The sequence below is a fragment of the Oncorhynchus tshawytscha genome, unplaced genomic scaffold, assembly GCF_018296145.1.
Source record: "Oncorhynchus tshawytscha isolate Ot180627B unplaced genomic scaffold, Otsh_v2.0 Un_scaffold_530_pilon_pilon, whole genome shotgun sequence".
NCBI lineage: Eukaryota > Metazoa > Chordata > Actinopteri > Salmoniformes > Salmonidae > Oncorhynchus > Oncorhynchus tshawytscha.
The window spans coordinates 418,036-431,551 of record NW_024609811.1 but is presented as its reverse complement, the minus strand read 5'-3'; the positions used below and the strand labels follow the sequence as shown (position 1 = coordinate 431,551).

At 43.3% G+C, this 13,516-nt stretch overlaps 1 protein-coding gene across 4 annotated transcripts in view; it reads left to right on the top strand.

The window, feature by feature from the left end:
• crtc3 (CREB regulated transcription coactivator 3) overlaps positions 1 to 13,516 on the top strand; it is a 94,559-nt gene that overhangs the window by 17,096 nt on the left and 63,947 nt on the right. For all 4 annotated transcript variants that reach the window (XM_042318628.1, XM_042318626.1, XM_042318627.1 and 1 more), the window contains exon 3: positions 4,105 to 4,236. In XM_042318628.1, the coding sequence (XP_042174562.1) occupies positions 4,105 to 4,236 (132 nt within the window). The remainder of the gene's footprint in view (positions 1 to 4,104; positions 4,237 to 13,516) is intronic.

The following is a 13,516-nucleotide window of genomic DNA, read 5'->3' as shown; positions in this document are numbered from 1 at the left end:
GATCTGTGCCATTTACTTTGAACTGGACTCTGTTTACAGCTGTGGTCATGAGTAGATGCTATTGTGTTGAGATCAAAGTGAGCGCTGCATGTAACCACGTGTGCACTTTTAGTTCATATCCTTTGCTAGTTAGTGAGTTATTATGCCAGGTACAGATTAGAGGTCGACCGATTAATAGGAATGGCCGATTTAATTAGGGCCGATTTCAAGTTTTCATAACAATTGGAAATCTGTATTTTTGGGTGCCGATTTGCCTTTTTAAACAAAACAAAAACAAATATATATATATATATATATATATATATATATACCTTTTTATTTAACTAGGCAAGTCAGTTAAGAACACATTCTTATTTTCAATGACGGCCTAGGAACCGTGGGTTAACCGCATTGGTCAGGGGCAGAACGACAGATTTGCACCTTGTCATCTCGGGGGATTTGATTTTGCAACCTTACAGTTAACTAGTCCAATGTCTAAAAACACAATAACGACCTGCCTCTCTCTCGTTGCACTCCACAAGGAGACTGCCTGTTACGCGAATGCAGTAAGCCAAGGTAAGTTGCTAGCTAGCATTAAACTTATCTTACAATAAACAATCAATCATAATCACTTGTTAACTACACATGGTTGATGTTACTAGATATTATCTAGCCTGTCCTGCGTTGCATATAATCTGACTGAGCATACAAGTATCTAAGTATCTGACTGAGCGGTGGTAGGCAGAAGCAGGCGTGTAAACATTCATTCAAACAGCACCTTCGTGCGTTTTGCCAGCAGCTCTTCATTGTGCGTCAAGCATTGCGCTTCGTTGTGCATCAAGCAAGCCTATCAACTACCGAGATGAGGCTGGTGTAACCGAAGTGAAATGGCTAACTAGAGGGACGGAAGCTATACTGTTACACTGGCAATACTAAAGTGCCTATAAGAATACCCAATAGTCAAATGAAATACAAATGGTATAGAGGGAAATAGTCCTATAATAACTACAACCTAAAACTTCTTACCTGGGAATATTGAAGACTCATGTTTAAAAGGAACCACCAGCTTTCATATGTTCTCATGTTCTGAGCAAGGAACTGAAATGTTAGCTTTCTTACATAGCACATATTGCACTTTTACTTTCTTCTGCAACACTTTGTTTTTGCATTATTTAAACCAAATTGAACATGTTTCATTATTTCCTTGAGGCTAAATAGATTTTATTGATGTATTATATTAAGTTAAAATTAGTGTTCATTCAGTATTGTTGTAATTGTCATTATTACAAATGCATGCAAAAAAATTGGCCGATTAATCGGTATCTGCCCTTTTTGTCCTCCAATAATCGGCATCGGCGTTGAAAATTCATAATCGGTCGACCTCTAGTACAGATCATTTGGAATAGGGGAGGGAATACTTCTTTGAAAAGCGAGTAGGTAAAGAGCTTATTTTTGTCTTAAAGGGGCAGTGTTGTATTTTGAGACAGGCTTGAATAAGCTAAGTAGGCAGATGGTAGCATCATTTGTCTGATTCTCTGTTGTAATGCTATGGGAATAATAATGTATTTTATTTTGTAAAGTGGTTTCTTCCATCAAACACAACAACATTGTCAGTCACCTCCTGGATAAACAGGTTAATGTCAAGCCCTGCATGTTTTTTTTCAATGTAGGCCTAACATTGGCTGCTACTTTAGGCTGAGTGATAGAACAGCTATTTCCATGTAAAAATGTTATGGGATGCATTATTAACTTCTCCATGCTCAAAGGGATATTCAATATCTGCTTTATTTGTACCCATCTACCTATGGGTACCTTTTACATTATGTGTAGGCCAGTGATGAGGGACCAGGAAGTGAACTCCGGTCTCTGGTGTGGGGATAACATGTGGACTAGTTGGCTGTGTTACACCCTCCGCCAAACTCAGGCACAGGGTACCATGACCCGTCAGTAATTTAAATGTCAATATTGTACAAGTCTGCCAAGCTAGACTAAGTAGTAGGGTACAACAGTGTTATGGAACATTTGGATAGAACTGCTTTCCTGTCCGGTACAGTAAGGTCTAATGTCCATGTTGGACTTGACATTTCTAGCTGTTTCAGTGCGTTGCACCCTCCCGAATGCAACCAAGTCCAACTATAACACCATAACTGTAACTCTCACAGCTGCCAGGATTAGTGCTACTATGATGGCAGTAGTATAGATGCATAGAAACAACTGAAGTCTTCACTGCTTGGTATGGACTTCAAGCTGACAGAGCATGGTCCCTTGCTGTAGCAGATAAAATGGCTAGGTAATGAAAAACATTTTTTAAACAATATTACTGTAGACTTAAAGGGAAACTTCTGGATTTTGGCAATGAGGCCCCTTATCTACTTCTCCAGAGTCAGATGAACTCATGGATACCATTTTTATGTTTCTGTGTCCAGTATGAAGGAAGTTGGTTGGTAGTTTTGCGAGCTAATGTTAACTAGTGTTACCCATAGCGCAATGACTGGAAGTCAATCTGCTAAACCTAGGCCTCCATTTGACGTGTTTGGTCATTTACTTATATGGCCAATACATTTATATGCACCAACTAGACATTCAACCAAGAAGGGCCACCAGATTGGTATGAGTATGTATTTTGAAGAGTAGTCCTACTCACTCTTTTGCATGGTTTTGGCAAAGAGATCAATCAAACTGTGTCCCCTTGCCCAGCAACAAACACTTACAGTAAAAACCACTGTTTGATGCACATTTATTGTAAAAACTACAGCATGTGTGACAGTTTCTGGAAACGGAGACTCTCCTTGTAATCTCTGCCTAACAGTGACAATGTCCCTCTCAACAAATCCAGACCTCAATGACGCCCTAGATGGTCCCACACACACAACGCTCTGCACAGTATAGCACTACACTTTCAGAAATTCAAAACAGCAAGCCACTCTTGAGGACTCTTAACTAAATAATTCAGATGTTATCCTTCCCAGACAAGCAACAACAAAGTACTAAGATCTGTGTTCTGGCTTCGGTCTGTCTCATTCAGAAGAAACACACAGTGGGTGAATGTGATAGCGCTGTAGCTGCCCACGTGGGCTTGCCTGAATCGGTTTGTCCTCAGAGGATAGAGCGCTAACGTTAGCCTAGATGTGTATGCTACAATACAGTAGCTCCAGGTAAAAGTGCCCTTGTTGTGTTGAAGAATGGCTCTTTTGAGGGGTGGGATTAGGGGTCTAGGTGTGCATTCCAAATGGTACCCTATTCTCTTTTTATAGTGCACTATTTTAGACCAGATCCCTATGGGCACTGGTCAGAAGTAGTGCACAATAAAGGGAATAGGGTGTCATTTGGGACGCAGACCTAGAAACCAGACTCGATCACAGTAGAAGAACATGACTCTTTACTCCTTAGAGATGCTAGTACAGGTTTAATGGACCTGGCTGCACTTGATCCTAATCATTTGTTAGTGCTCGTTCATTGTAACTGTAGTGTTTTCATTTTGGTTAGGGTTTGAGTGTTTTAATGAATGATATCCGTCTGAAATCATGGAGTAAAGTAGGTTGTTAGTTGTGTAGTACCTAAACACTGTAGACATGATTTAAAGCTGTTATTTTTGTTATCTTGCTTTTTTATTCTCTCTTTCTGCTCCAGCCGCTCTCTCTCTCTTTCTGCCCCAGCCTGTCTCTCTCTCTCGCTCTCTCTTTCTGCCCCAGCCTCTCTCGCTCTCTCTTTCTGCCCCAGCCTCTCTCGCTCTCTCTTTCTGCCCCAGCCTCTCTCTCTCTCTCTTTCTGCCTCAGCCTCTCTCTCTCTCTCTCTCTCTCTTTCTGCCCCAGCCTGTCTCTCTCTCGCTCTCTCTTTCTGCCCCAGCCTGTCTCTCTCTCTCTCTCTCTTTCTGCCCCAGCCTGTCTCTTTGTCTCTCTCTATTTCTACCACAGCCTGTCTCTTTCGGTTTCTCTCTCTAATAATAGCATTACATTTTAATAGTTCTAATAATATTAAGAGCCACAATGAGAATAACAAAAGTAATGGCATGGAAGCATTTTATGCTTACGGACTGTCCCTCAGATTGTGGCAGGAGACCAGGTATTTGGTTTGTGTGTGTGTGTGTCTCTTTCTCTCTCATTTTAACATCTCCCTCTTCCTCAGGGTGGCTTCCCAGGGGCCTTGGACAGTGTCAGGGGGACACGTCACCATGGCCTGGTAGAGAGGGTGCACCGGGACCGCAACCAACGCATTAACTTGCCTCACCGCCGGCCCATCGACAAGCACGGACGGCAGATATCCTTCCACAAGTAGTACCAGTAGGAACCAGTTACCAGTAGTATTTGGTAGTAACTCGTGCATATAGAAACTAGTATCAGTCGTACGTAGTCAACTTACCTGTAGCAACTATTACCACACTTAGTACCCGTACAACATCTGGGGCCCTCAAATGTGTTTTGCTTCTAAACTGTCAGAATTCTCACAAGCATGTTGACAAAGCTGATGACAACGGTTTACAACTAATAAATGCTATAATTTGTCAAACTGTCAATCAATCCATTACGTCTGAATTTCAGCGTAGAGGTTCATGTTGTAGCCTATGCACAGGGCTGCACGACCCTTGTTGTGCTATTGGACTACAGTGTAGCTTACCCAGCATGTGATGTGCTCTTAAAATGCATATCTATGGAATTGTTGATTGCATTTATTTTCTTTGTTTTAACAGGGAGTCACCATTGAGACCAAGGTCTCTTTTACAAGGAATCAAATACAATGTAAAATATTGTAGCAGCTAGCAAGATGGTTGCACTGTTGGTGTTTGCTGTGAGTCCTTTTGGCAGGTTTGTGTGTGCTCACTGACCTTTGCTAGTGTGGGCAGAGTGTTGTTGAAGCCCAAGGCTCAGTTAGTCATTATAAAAACATGACATGTAATACATTGTACTAGTCACTGACAGTTCGGCTTAATGGACATGGACATTGGTGGGAGAGTGTGCCTGTGTTACTGTTGTGATTCCCCTATATTAATTTAGCAGAGGCGAGCAACTTCTGCTAAATCGCTGCCACCACTGATAAAATAAATAGTAATTTATTTTCTGAATGGTAATGTTTTCAGAGTAAACTTAAGCGACACACTTACTGACCAATTTATTAGGTACACCCATCTAGTGCTCTGTCGGACCCCTCTTTGCCTCCAGACAGCATGAATTCATCGGGGCATTCTACAAGGTGTTGGAAACATTCCACAGGGATGTTGGTCCATGCTGACGCGATGGCATCACACAGTTGCTGCAGATTGAACGGCGGTACATTTATGCTACGAACAGCCCGTTCCATCTGGGGATTGTGCAAGCCACTCTAGTAAACTGAACTCGCTGTCATGTTCCAGGCAATGTTTTTCCACTCCTCAATTGGCCAGTGGTGATTGCGTGCCCACTGGAGCCGCTTCTTGTTTTTAGCTGGTAGGAACGGAACCCTGTGTGGTCATCTGCTGCAATAGCCCATCAACACGTTCTGCACTCCACTGTTGTACTGCGTGGTTATTTGGCTCTTTGTGGCCTGACTGTTAGCTTGCACGATTCTTGCCATTCTCCTTCGACCTCTCATCAACGAGCTGTTTTTCAGCCACAGGACTTCTGCTGATTTATATATATTTTTTTAAGTGATTCTCGATAAACCCAAGACACCGTCGTGCGTGAAAAGCTCAGTAGGGCAGCCGTTTCTGAGGTACTGGATCCGGGAAGTCTGGCACCAACGATCATACCATGCTGAAAGTTGTTTTGCCCATTCTAACATTCAATCGAACAGTAACTGAATGCCTCGATGCCTGTCTGCCACGTGTCTCAATGTCTGTTAGAACGATCCATTTTTGAGAACTGGGTGGTGTACCTAATAAACTGAGTATATGAAGTATGTAGAAAAGATAATGGAGCCACATATATCATTTTTAATAAGATCATCTTTGAGAACTAACAATCACCAAAATAAAAACTATACAGTCAGGGAGGATGTAAAAATCCAAAACAGTCATGTCATTGGGCCTCTGTGCCATAGAAAAATGTGTAGAATTGCAGGAAATTGCTTTCAAACTGTACATATTTGGTTTCTAACTGTGTGGGTTAGTAGGAGGTCTGAGGTGGGAGTGGGTCTGCGAGCTCTTAACGCTCAAATTCTCAGTAGAGAAAGGATGGTCTTTCTTTGGAAACACCAACTGTCAGTCAGCGCCTTAAGAAACCCTTTCTTCAAGCATGGTCTCTGAGCCAGTATATTCTCCCATACACTACTCAACTGTGTGGTTTGCTTGTGTTGCACTCTTTCACACTGCATGCAAAGAAAGACTGTGTAAGTTGGGGGGGAAGCAAGTGAGTAAGCAGGGCCTAAAATTAATACCTGTGGGTAAGATGTCTTTCACCAGCCACATTGGTGGGTGGGTGGGTGGCCAGGGCTCCACAGTGTGAGCATTTCACTTGTATTTGTGAATAAAAATAGTCAAGTATTATCACATTTATAGCAGAATAAATGCTGCAGTAGTCTACTGAAGTGAAACTTTGTCCTTGTTTCTTGGCTATTTACATGTATCTGTTCACAAGCTATGTTGAGTTTCAACTGCTAGGGAAGAGAAGCAACACTGATACTAGTCGGATTCAATCTCACAGGCACAAAACATGACACTCATCACATTACCACGGTAACCACCCGCCCTAAAGGGGCAGGTGAAATGTTTTCTCTCATCTGCGATATTTTCATTAAAGACTTGGGTCATCAAAAAGGAAAAATGTAACAACACTACTTCTTACATTTTATTGTTTTAGAAACATTATAAAACATGCTCATCAGTTTTTTGGTGTTCATGTCATTTTTGCAAAAAAACACTGGCTGGTAAAAAAAATAATATGAGTGGATGGTAGATTTTTATCTGCAGTGGCTGGTGGACCAAAAAGCACATTTTAGGTCTTTGAGTAAGGGAGAGTTAGTGGTTACACATTTAGAAGAGCAAGTGTCAGAGAATGTGGGATGGTGTGAGTGAGACACGCAGTGAGTGTGTAAAAGAGAGTGGAGAGTGTCTGAGGCTGCAGTGTTATGTAAGCACTAGTGACACTTACATACATACTGGCTAGTTGTAATGCTACACTGTGACATGCATACTGGCTAGCTGTAATGCTACACTGTGACATGCATACTTGCTAGCTGTAATGCTACACTGTGACATGCATACTGGCTAGTTGTAATGCTACACTGTGACATGCATACTGGCTAGTTGTAATGCTACACTGTGACATGCATACTGGCTAGTTGTAATGCTACACTGTGACATGCATACTGGCTAGCTGTAATGCTACACTGTGACATGCATACTGGCTAGTTGTAATGCTACACTGACATGCATACTGGCTAGTTGTAATGCTACACTGTGACATGCATACTGGCTAGTTGTAATGCTACACTGTGACATGCATACTGGCTAGCTGTAATGCTACACTGTGACATGCATACTGGCTAGCTGTAATGCTACACTGTGACATGCATACTGGCTAGCTGTAATGCTACACTGTGACATGCATACTGGCTAGCTGTAATGCTACACTGTGACATGCATACTGGCTAGCTGTAATGCTACACTGTGAAATACATACTGGCTAGTTGTAATGCTACACTGTGACGTGACATACATACTGGCTAATTGTAATGCTACACTGTGACATACACACCTACTGGCTAGTTGCAATGCTACACTGTGACGTACACACCTACTGGCTAGTTGCAATGCTACACTGACGTACACACCTACTGGCTAGTTGCAATGCTACACTGTGACGTACACACCTACTGGCTAGTTGTAATGCTACACTGTCACGTACACACCTACTGGCTAGTTGTAATGCTACACTGTCACGTACACACCTACTGGCTAGTTGTAATGCTACACTGTCACGTACACACCTACTGGCTAGTTGTAATGCTACACTGTCACGTACACACCTACTGGCTAGTTGTAATGCTACACTGTCACGTACACACCTACTGGCTAGTTGTAATGCTACACTGTCACGTACACACCTACTGGCTAGTTGTAATGCTACACTGTCACGGCTACACACCTACTGGCTAGTTGTAATGCTACACTGTCACGTACACACCTACTGGCTAGTTGTAATGCTACACTGTCACGTACACACCTACTGGCTAGTTGTAATGCTACACTGTCACGTACACACCTACTGGCTAGTTGTAATGCTACACTGTCACGTACACACCTACTGGCTAGTTGTAATGCTACACTGTCACGTACACACCTACTGGCTAGTTGTAATGCTACACTGTCACGTCACACACCCTACTGGCTAGTTGTAATGCTACACTGTCACGTACACACCTACTGGCTAGTTGTAATGCTACACTGTCACGTACACACCTACTGGCTAGTTGTAATGCTACACTGTCACGTACACACCTACTGGCTAGTTGTAATGCTACACTGTCACGTACACACCTACTGGCTAGTTGTAATGCTACACTGTCACGTACACACCTACTGGCTAGTTGTAATGCTACACTGTCACGTACACACCTACTGGCTAGTTGTAATGCTACACTGTCACGTACACACCTACTGGCTAGTTGTAATGCTACACTGTCACGTACACACCTACTGGCTAGTTGTAATGCTACACTGTCACGTACACACCTACTGGCTAGTTGTAATGCTACACTGTCACGTACACACCTACTGGCTAGTTGTAATGCTACACTGTCACGTACACACCTACTGGCTAGTTGTAATGCTACACTGTCACGTACACACCTACTGGCTAGTTGTAATGCTACACTGTCACGTACACACCTACTGGCTAGTTGTAATGCTACACTGTCACGTACACACCTACTGGCTAGTTGTAATGCTACACTGTCACGTACACACCTACTGGCTAGTTGTAATGCTACACTGTCACGTACACACCTACTGGCTAGTTGTAATGCTACACTGTCACGTACACTGTCACCTACTGGCTAGTTGTAATGCTACACTGTCACGTACACACCTACTGGCTAGTTGTAATGCTACACTGTCACGTACACACCTACTGGCTAGTTGTAATGCTACACTGTCACGTACACACCTACTGGCTAGTTGTAATGCTACACTGTCACGTACACACCTACTGGCTAGTTGTAATGCTACACTGTCACGTACACACCTACTGGCTAGTTGTAATGCTACACTGTCACGTACACACCTACTGGCTAGTTGTAATGCTACACTGTCACGTACACACCTACTGGCTAGTTGTAATGCTACACTGTCACGTACACACCTACTGGCTAGTTGTAATGCTACACTGTCACGTACACACCTACTGGCTAGTTGTAATGCTACACTGTCACGTACACACCTACTGGCTAGTTGTAATGCTACACTGTCACGTACACACCTACTGGCTAGTTGTAATGCTACACTGTCACGTACACACCTACTGGCTAGTTGTAATGCTACACTGTCACGTACACACCTACTGGCTAGTTGTAATGCTACACTGTCACGTACACACCTACTGGCTAGTTGTAATGCTACACTGTCACGTACACACCTACTGGCTAGTTGTAATGCTACACTGTCACGTACACACCTACTGGCTAGTTGCTAATGCTACACTGTCACGTCACGTACACCTACTGGCTAGTTGTAATGCTACACTGTCACGTACACTGTCACCTACTGGCTAGTTGTAATGCTACACTGTCACGTACACACCTACTGGCTAGTTGTAATGCTACACTGTCACGTACGCACCTACTGGCTAGTTGTAATGCTACACTACACTGTCACGTACGCACCTACTGGCTAGTTGTAATGCTACACTGTCACGTACGCACCTACTGGCTAGTTGTAACACTGTCACGTACGCACCTGCTACACTGTCACGTACGCACCTACTGGCTAGTTGTAATGCTACACTGTCACGTACGCACCTACTGGCTAGTTGCAATGCTACACTGTCACGTACGCACCTACTGGCTAGTTGCAATGCTACACTGTCACGTACGCACCTACTGGCTAGTTGTAATGCTACACTGTCACGTACGCACCTACTGGCTAGTTGCAATGCTACACTGTCACGTACGCACCTACTGGCTAGTTGCAATGCTACACTGTCACGTACGCACCTACTGGCTAGTTGCAATGCTACACTGTCACGTACACACCTACTGGCTAGTTGCAATGCTACATTGACCATCTCCCTGTATGACCCTTGGAGCTCCCTTCCGCCCTTAAAGTGGACTGGCCGCAATGACCAGCAGGCACAAATCTAGGATCAGCTTACTCCCCCAATCATAACTCTGCAACTACTCCTAATATTTTCTCATTTTTTTAAGTTCCTTTCTGAGAATCAAGTTGTTATGCAGATGTTCTTGCCTTGGAGGCTTGTCCAAGTTACATAACTGGAGAATTAAAAGAATGGCTGAGAACTGGACTGAGAATGTAGTAGTTACTGTTGCTAGCAGATCAATTTCTGGGAAGTTGTCTTGGAGACAGACGGGAGTGTGTGTGAGGGGGGAAGAGTGTGTTTGAAGGCGAGAGAGAAAGGGGGAGTGTTTTCGCGTGTCACTGTGTGCGCGTGTGTGATCTCGCCATGTTGCAGTAGAGAGAGAGAGGGGAAGTCTTTGGTTTTGAAGTATATTTCATCTGGACAACTCCCTGTTAGCCTGTAGTAAAGAGTGTTGATAAGTTATTCAGAGTGAGGCGCGCGCAACACAACACACTCTTAAAATAAAAGCGTGCACAAACACACATTCCCTCCGCTCCAGTATTTGTATTTATTAAGGATCCCCATTAGCTGCTGCCAAGGTAGCAGCTACTCTTCCTGGGGTCCAAACACATTAAGGCACTTACATTACACAAGATAAAACAGTATATCATATAACATTATACCACTACATATTTACAATACAAAATGTATAATAAGTTATTTCAATGTGCCTGTATGTGTGTGTCTTCACTGTCCCTGCTGTTTCATAAGGTGTATTTTTGCTTTTTAAATATCTGATTCTACTGCTTGCATCCGTTACCTGATGTTTAATAGAGTTCCATGTAGTCATGGCTCTATGTAGTACTGTGCGCCTCCCATAGTATGTTCTTGACTTGGGGACTGTGAAGAGACCTCTGGTGGTATGTCTTGTGGGGTATGTATGCATGGGTGTCCGAGCTGTGTGCTAGTAGTTTAAACAGACAACTCCGTGCATTCAGCATGTCAACACTTCTTACAAAAACAAGTAGTGATGAAGTCAGTCTCTCCTCCACTCTGAGCCATAAGAGATTGACATGCATATCATTAACTTCAGCTCCCCGTGTATATCTAAGGACCAGCCGTGCTGCCCTGTTTTGAGACAATTGTAATTTTCCCAAGCTTCCCTTTGTGGCACCTGACCACAGGACTGAACAGTAGTCTAGGTGTGACAACACTAGGGCCTGTAGGACCTGCCTTGTTGATAGTACTGTTAAGAAGGTAGAGTAACGCTTTATTATGGACAGACTTCTCCCCGTCATAGCTACTGTTTCAACATGTTTTGACCGTTTACAATCCAGGGTTACTCTAAGCAGTTTAGTCACATCCACTTGCTCAATTTCCACATTATTCATTGCAAGGTTTAGTTGATGTTTAGTGAATGATTTGTCCCAAATACAATGCTTTTACATTTTTTTAATATTCAGGACTAATTCCTTGCCACCCATTCTGAAAAAAACTGCAGCTCTTAAGTTTTGCAGTCATTTTAGTCGCTGTAGTAGCTGACGTTTATAGTGTTGAGTCAGTATCTCTGGAAAGGAAGGGACTAACACACACAGTAGTAGGCTCTCCTGGTTTTTGGCTCTGTGTGTGCAAACAGGCCCTTTGTTTGTGTAAATAGAGGTTGCTCCAGTGTGTGTGTGTGTGTGTGTGTGTGTGTGTGTGTGTTTGAGGTCTGGATACTGAGTCAGCAGCACCCTGCAGCATATGATCTTCACACTGGGAGAAGGAAGAGGCCGGGCAGAGGAGTATCCTCCAGCCAAAATGTGTTTTCACTCTGCAGGCAATCTTTTTTTCTTCACCCCCCCTACATGCCAGATGTCCCTCACAGTTGGAGCTTGTTTTTCACTCGAGTCGGACTGTTCGAGTCTGCCAAGATCAGACAGGCGGTGAAAGAGAGCCGAGGAGATTTCACTACGCCCACTCTTCTAGAACATCCTCTCCTTTTCATCCCCTCTTCGCTCTCCACTCAGGGTTTTCTGAAGCACTGTAGATTTTAGCAGCAGTTGTTGGACTGTACTGTAGTTGTTTAACTAACCTACTACTACAGTATACACTCTTGACTATCCTCCCATTTCTCTCGTTTATTTCAACACCCTTCACTCCATGTGGGTTTACTAACTGAATGAACTGAAGAAGGCTTTTAGTTGAAACGTTTGTGTGAAGGCGTCTGCATGTTTCCCAGACGAAACAGTTCTGTTCGGGTGCACAAATTGTTTGTTTTTTTCGGGGCAAGCCGAAGTCTACCCCCTTGTCGGCGATTGGTCAACAGTATAAGTTCTTCAATGAAGTGCCTGTTGTCTTTCAACGAAACACTACTTGTCCTAATGCACATGCTTTCACTTGAGAAATACTGCACCAAACATCCTAGTCAGGTGAAAATTTGCCCGACTGCAAAAACATAAACTAAAGAAATCTGTCATGAATTTTTATCTTGGATTAATTCTAACTATTTTGAGTAAGTGTATACTGGCTATGGTGTCTCAAAAGGGACAAACAGTACTATTGGCACTTTTTCTTGTTTTTCAAGTGAAGGTCTATTAAGGGAATATGCTAGCACACTGGTTCGGTTCGCCTACGGCTGGGCTCCAGCCGAAGTGAAGCATGTTGACGCTTTAAAATTCCTCTTTTTAAAACTCCTGTGTGTGTAAACATATGTAATTTTTTATTTTAAATTGTCACTGTTATAAATGAGATGGTATCAGTTTTCTGGCACTGTTGTAAATGAGGTGGTATGGGTCTTCTGGCGCTCTTGTAAATGAGGTGGTATGGGTCTTCTGGCGCTCTTGTAAATGAGGTGGTATGGGTCTTCTGGCGCTCTTGTAAATGAGGTGGTATGGGTCTTCTGGCGCTCTTGTAAATGAGGTGGTATGGGTCTTCTGGCGCTCTTGTAAATGAGGTGGTATGGGTCTTCTGGCGCTCTTGTAAATGAGGTGGTATGGGTCTTCTGGCGCTCTTGTAAATGAGGTGGTATGGTTCTATAGTCAGTCATCAGGTCTGTGGTCAGTTTACTAGCTAATCTATTAAACTCTCTGGCAGGGTGATGCCAAGCACCCAAGTACTGTGATGTACAGAAGAGCATACTGTGTGTGCTCTAGTCCCTTTCTCTCTAGACATACTGGAGCAGAGGGATCATTTGTGTGTATGCGTTTATTTTATGTGTGTGCGTGTCTCACGTCTCACTCTGAATAACTTACCAGCACCCTGTTTGCCACAGCCTGCCAGGGAGTCATCCTGATGAATTTATGGGGAATGGAACATGCAACTCAATATCCATCCAAATCAAAGACTTCCTC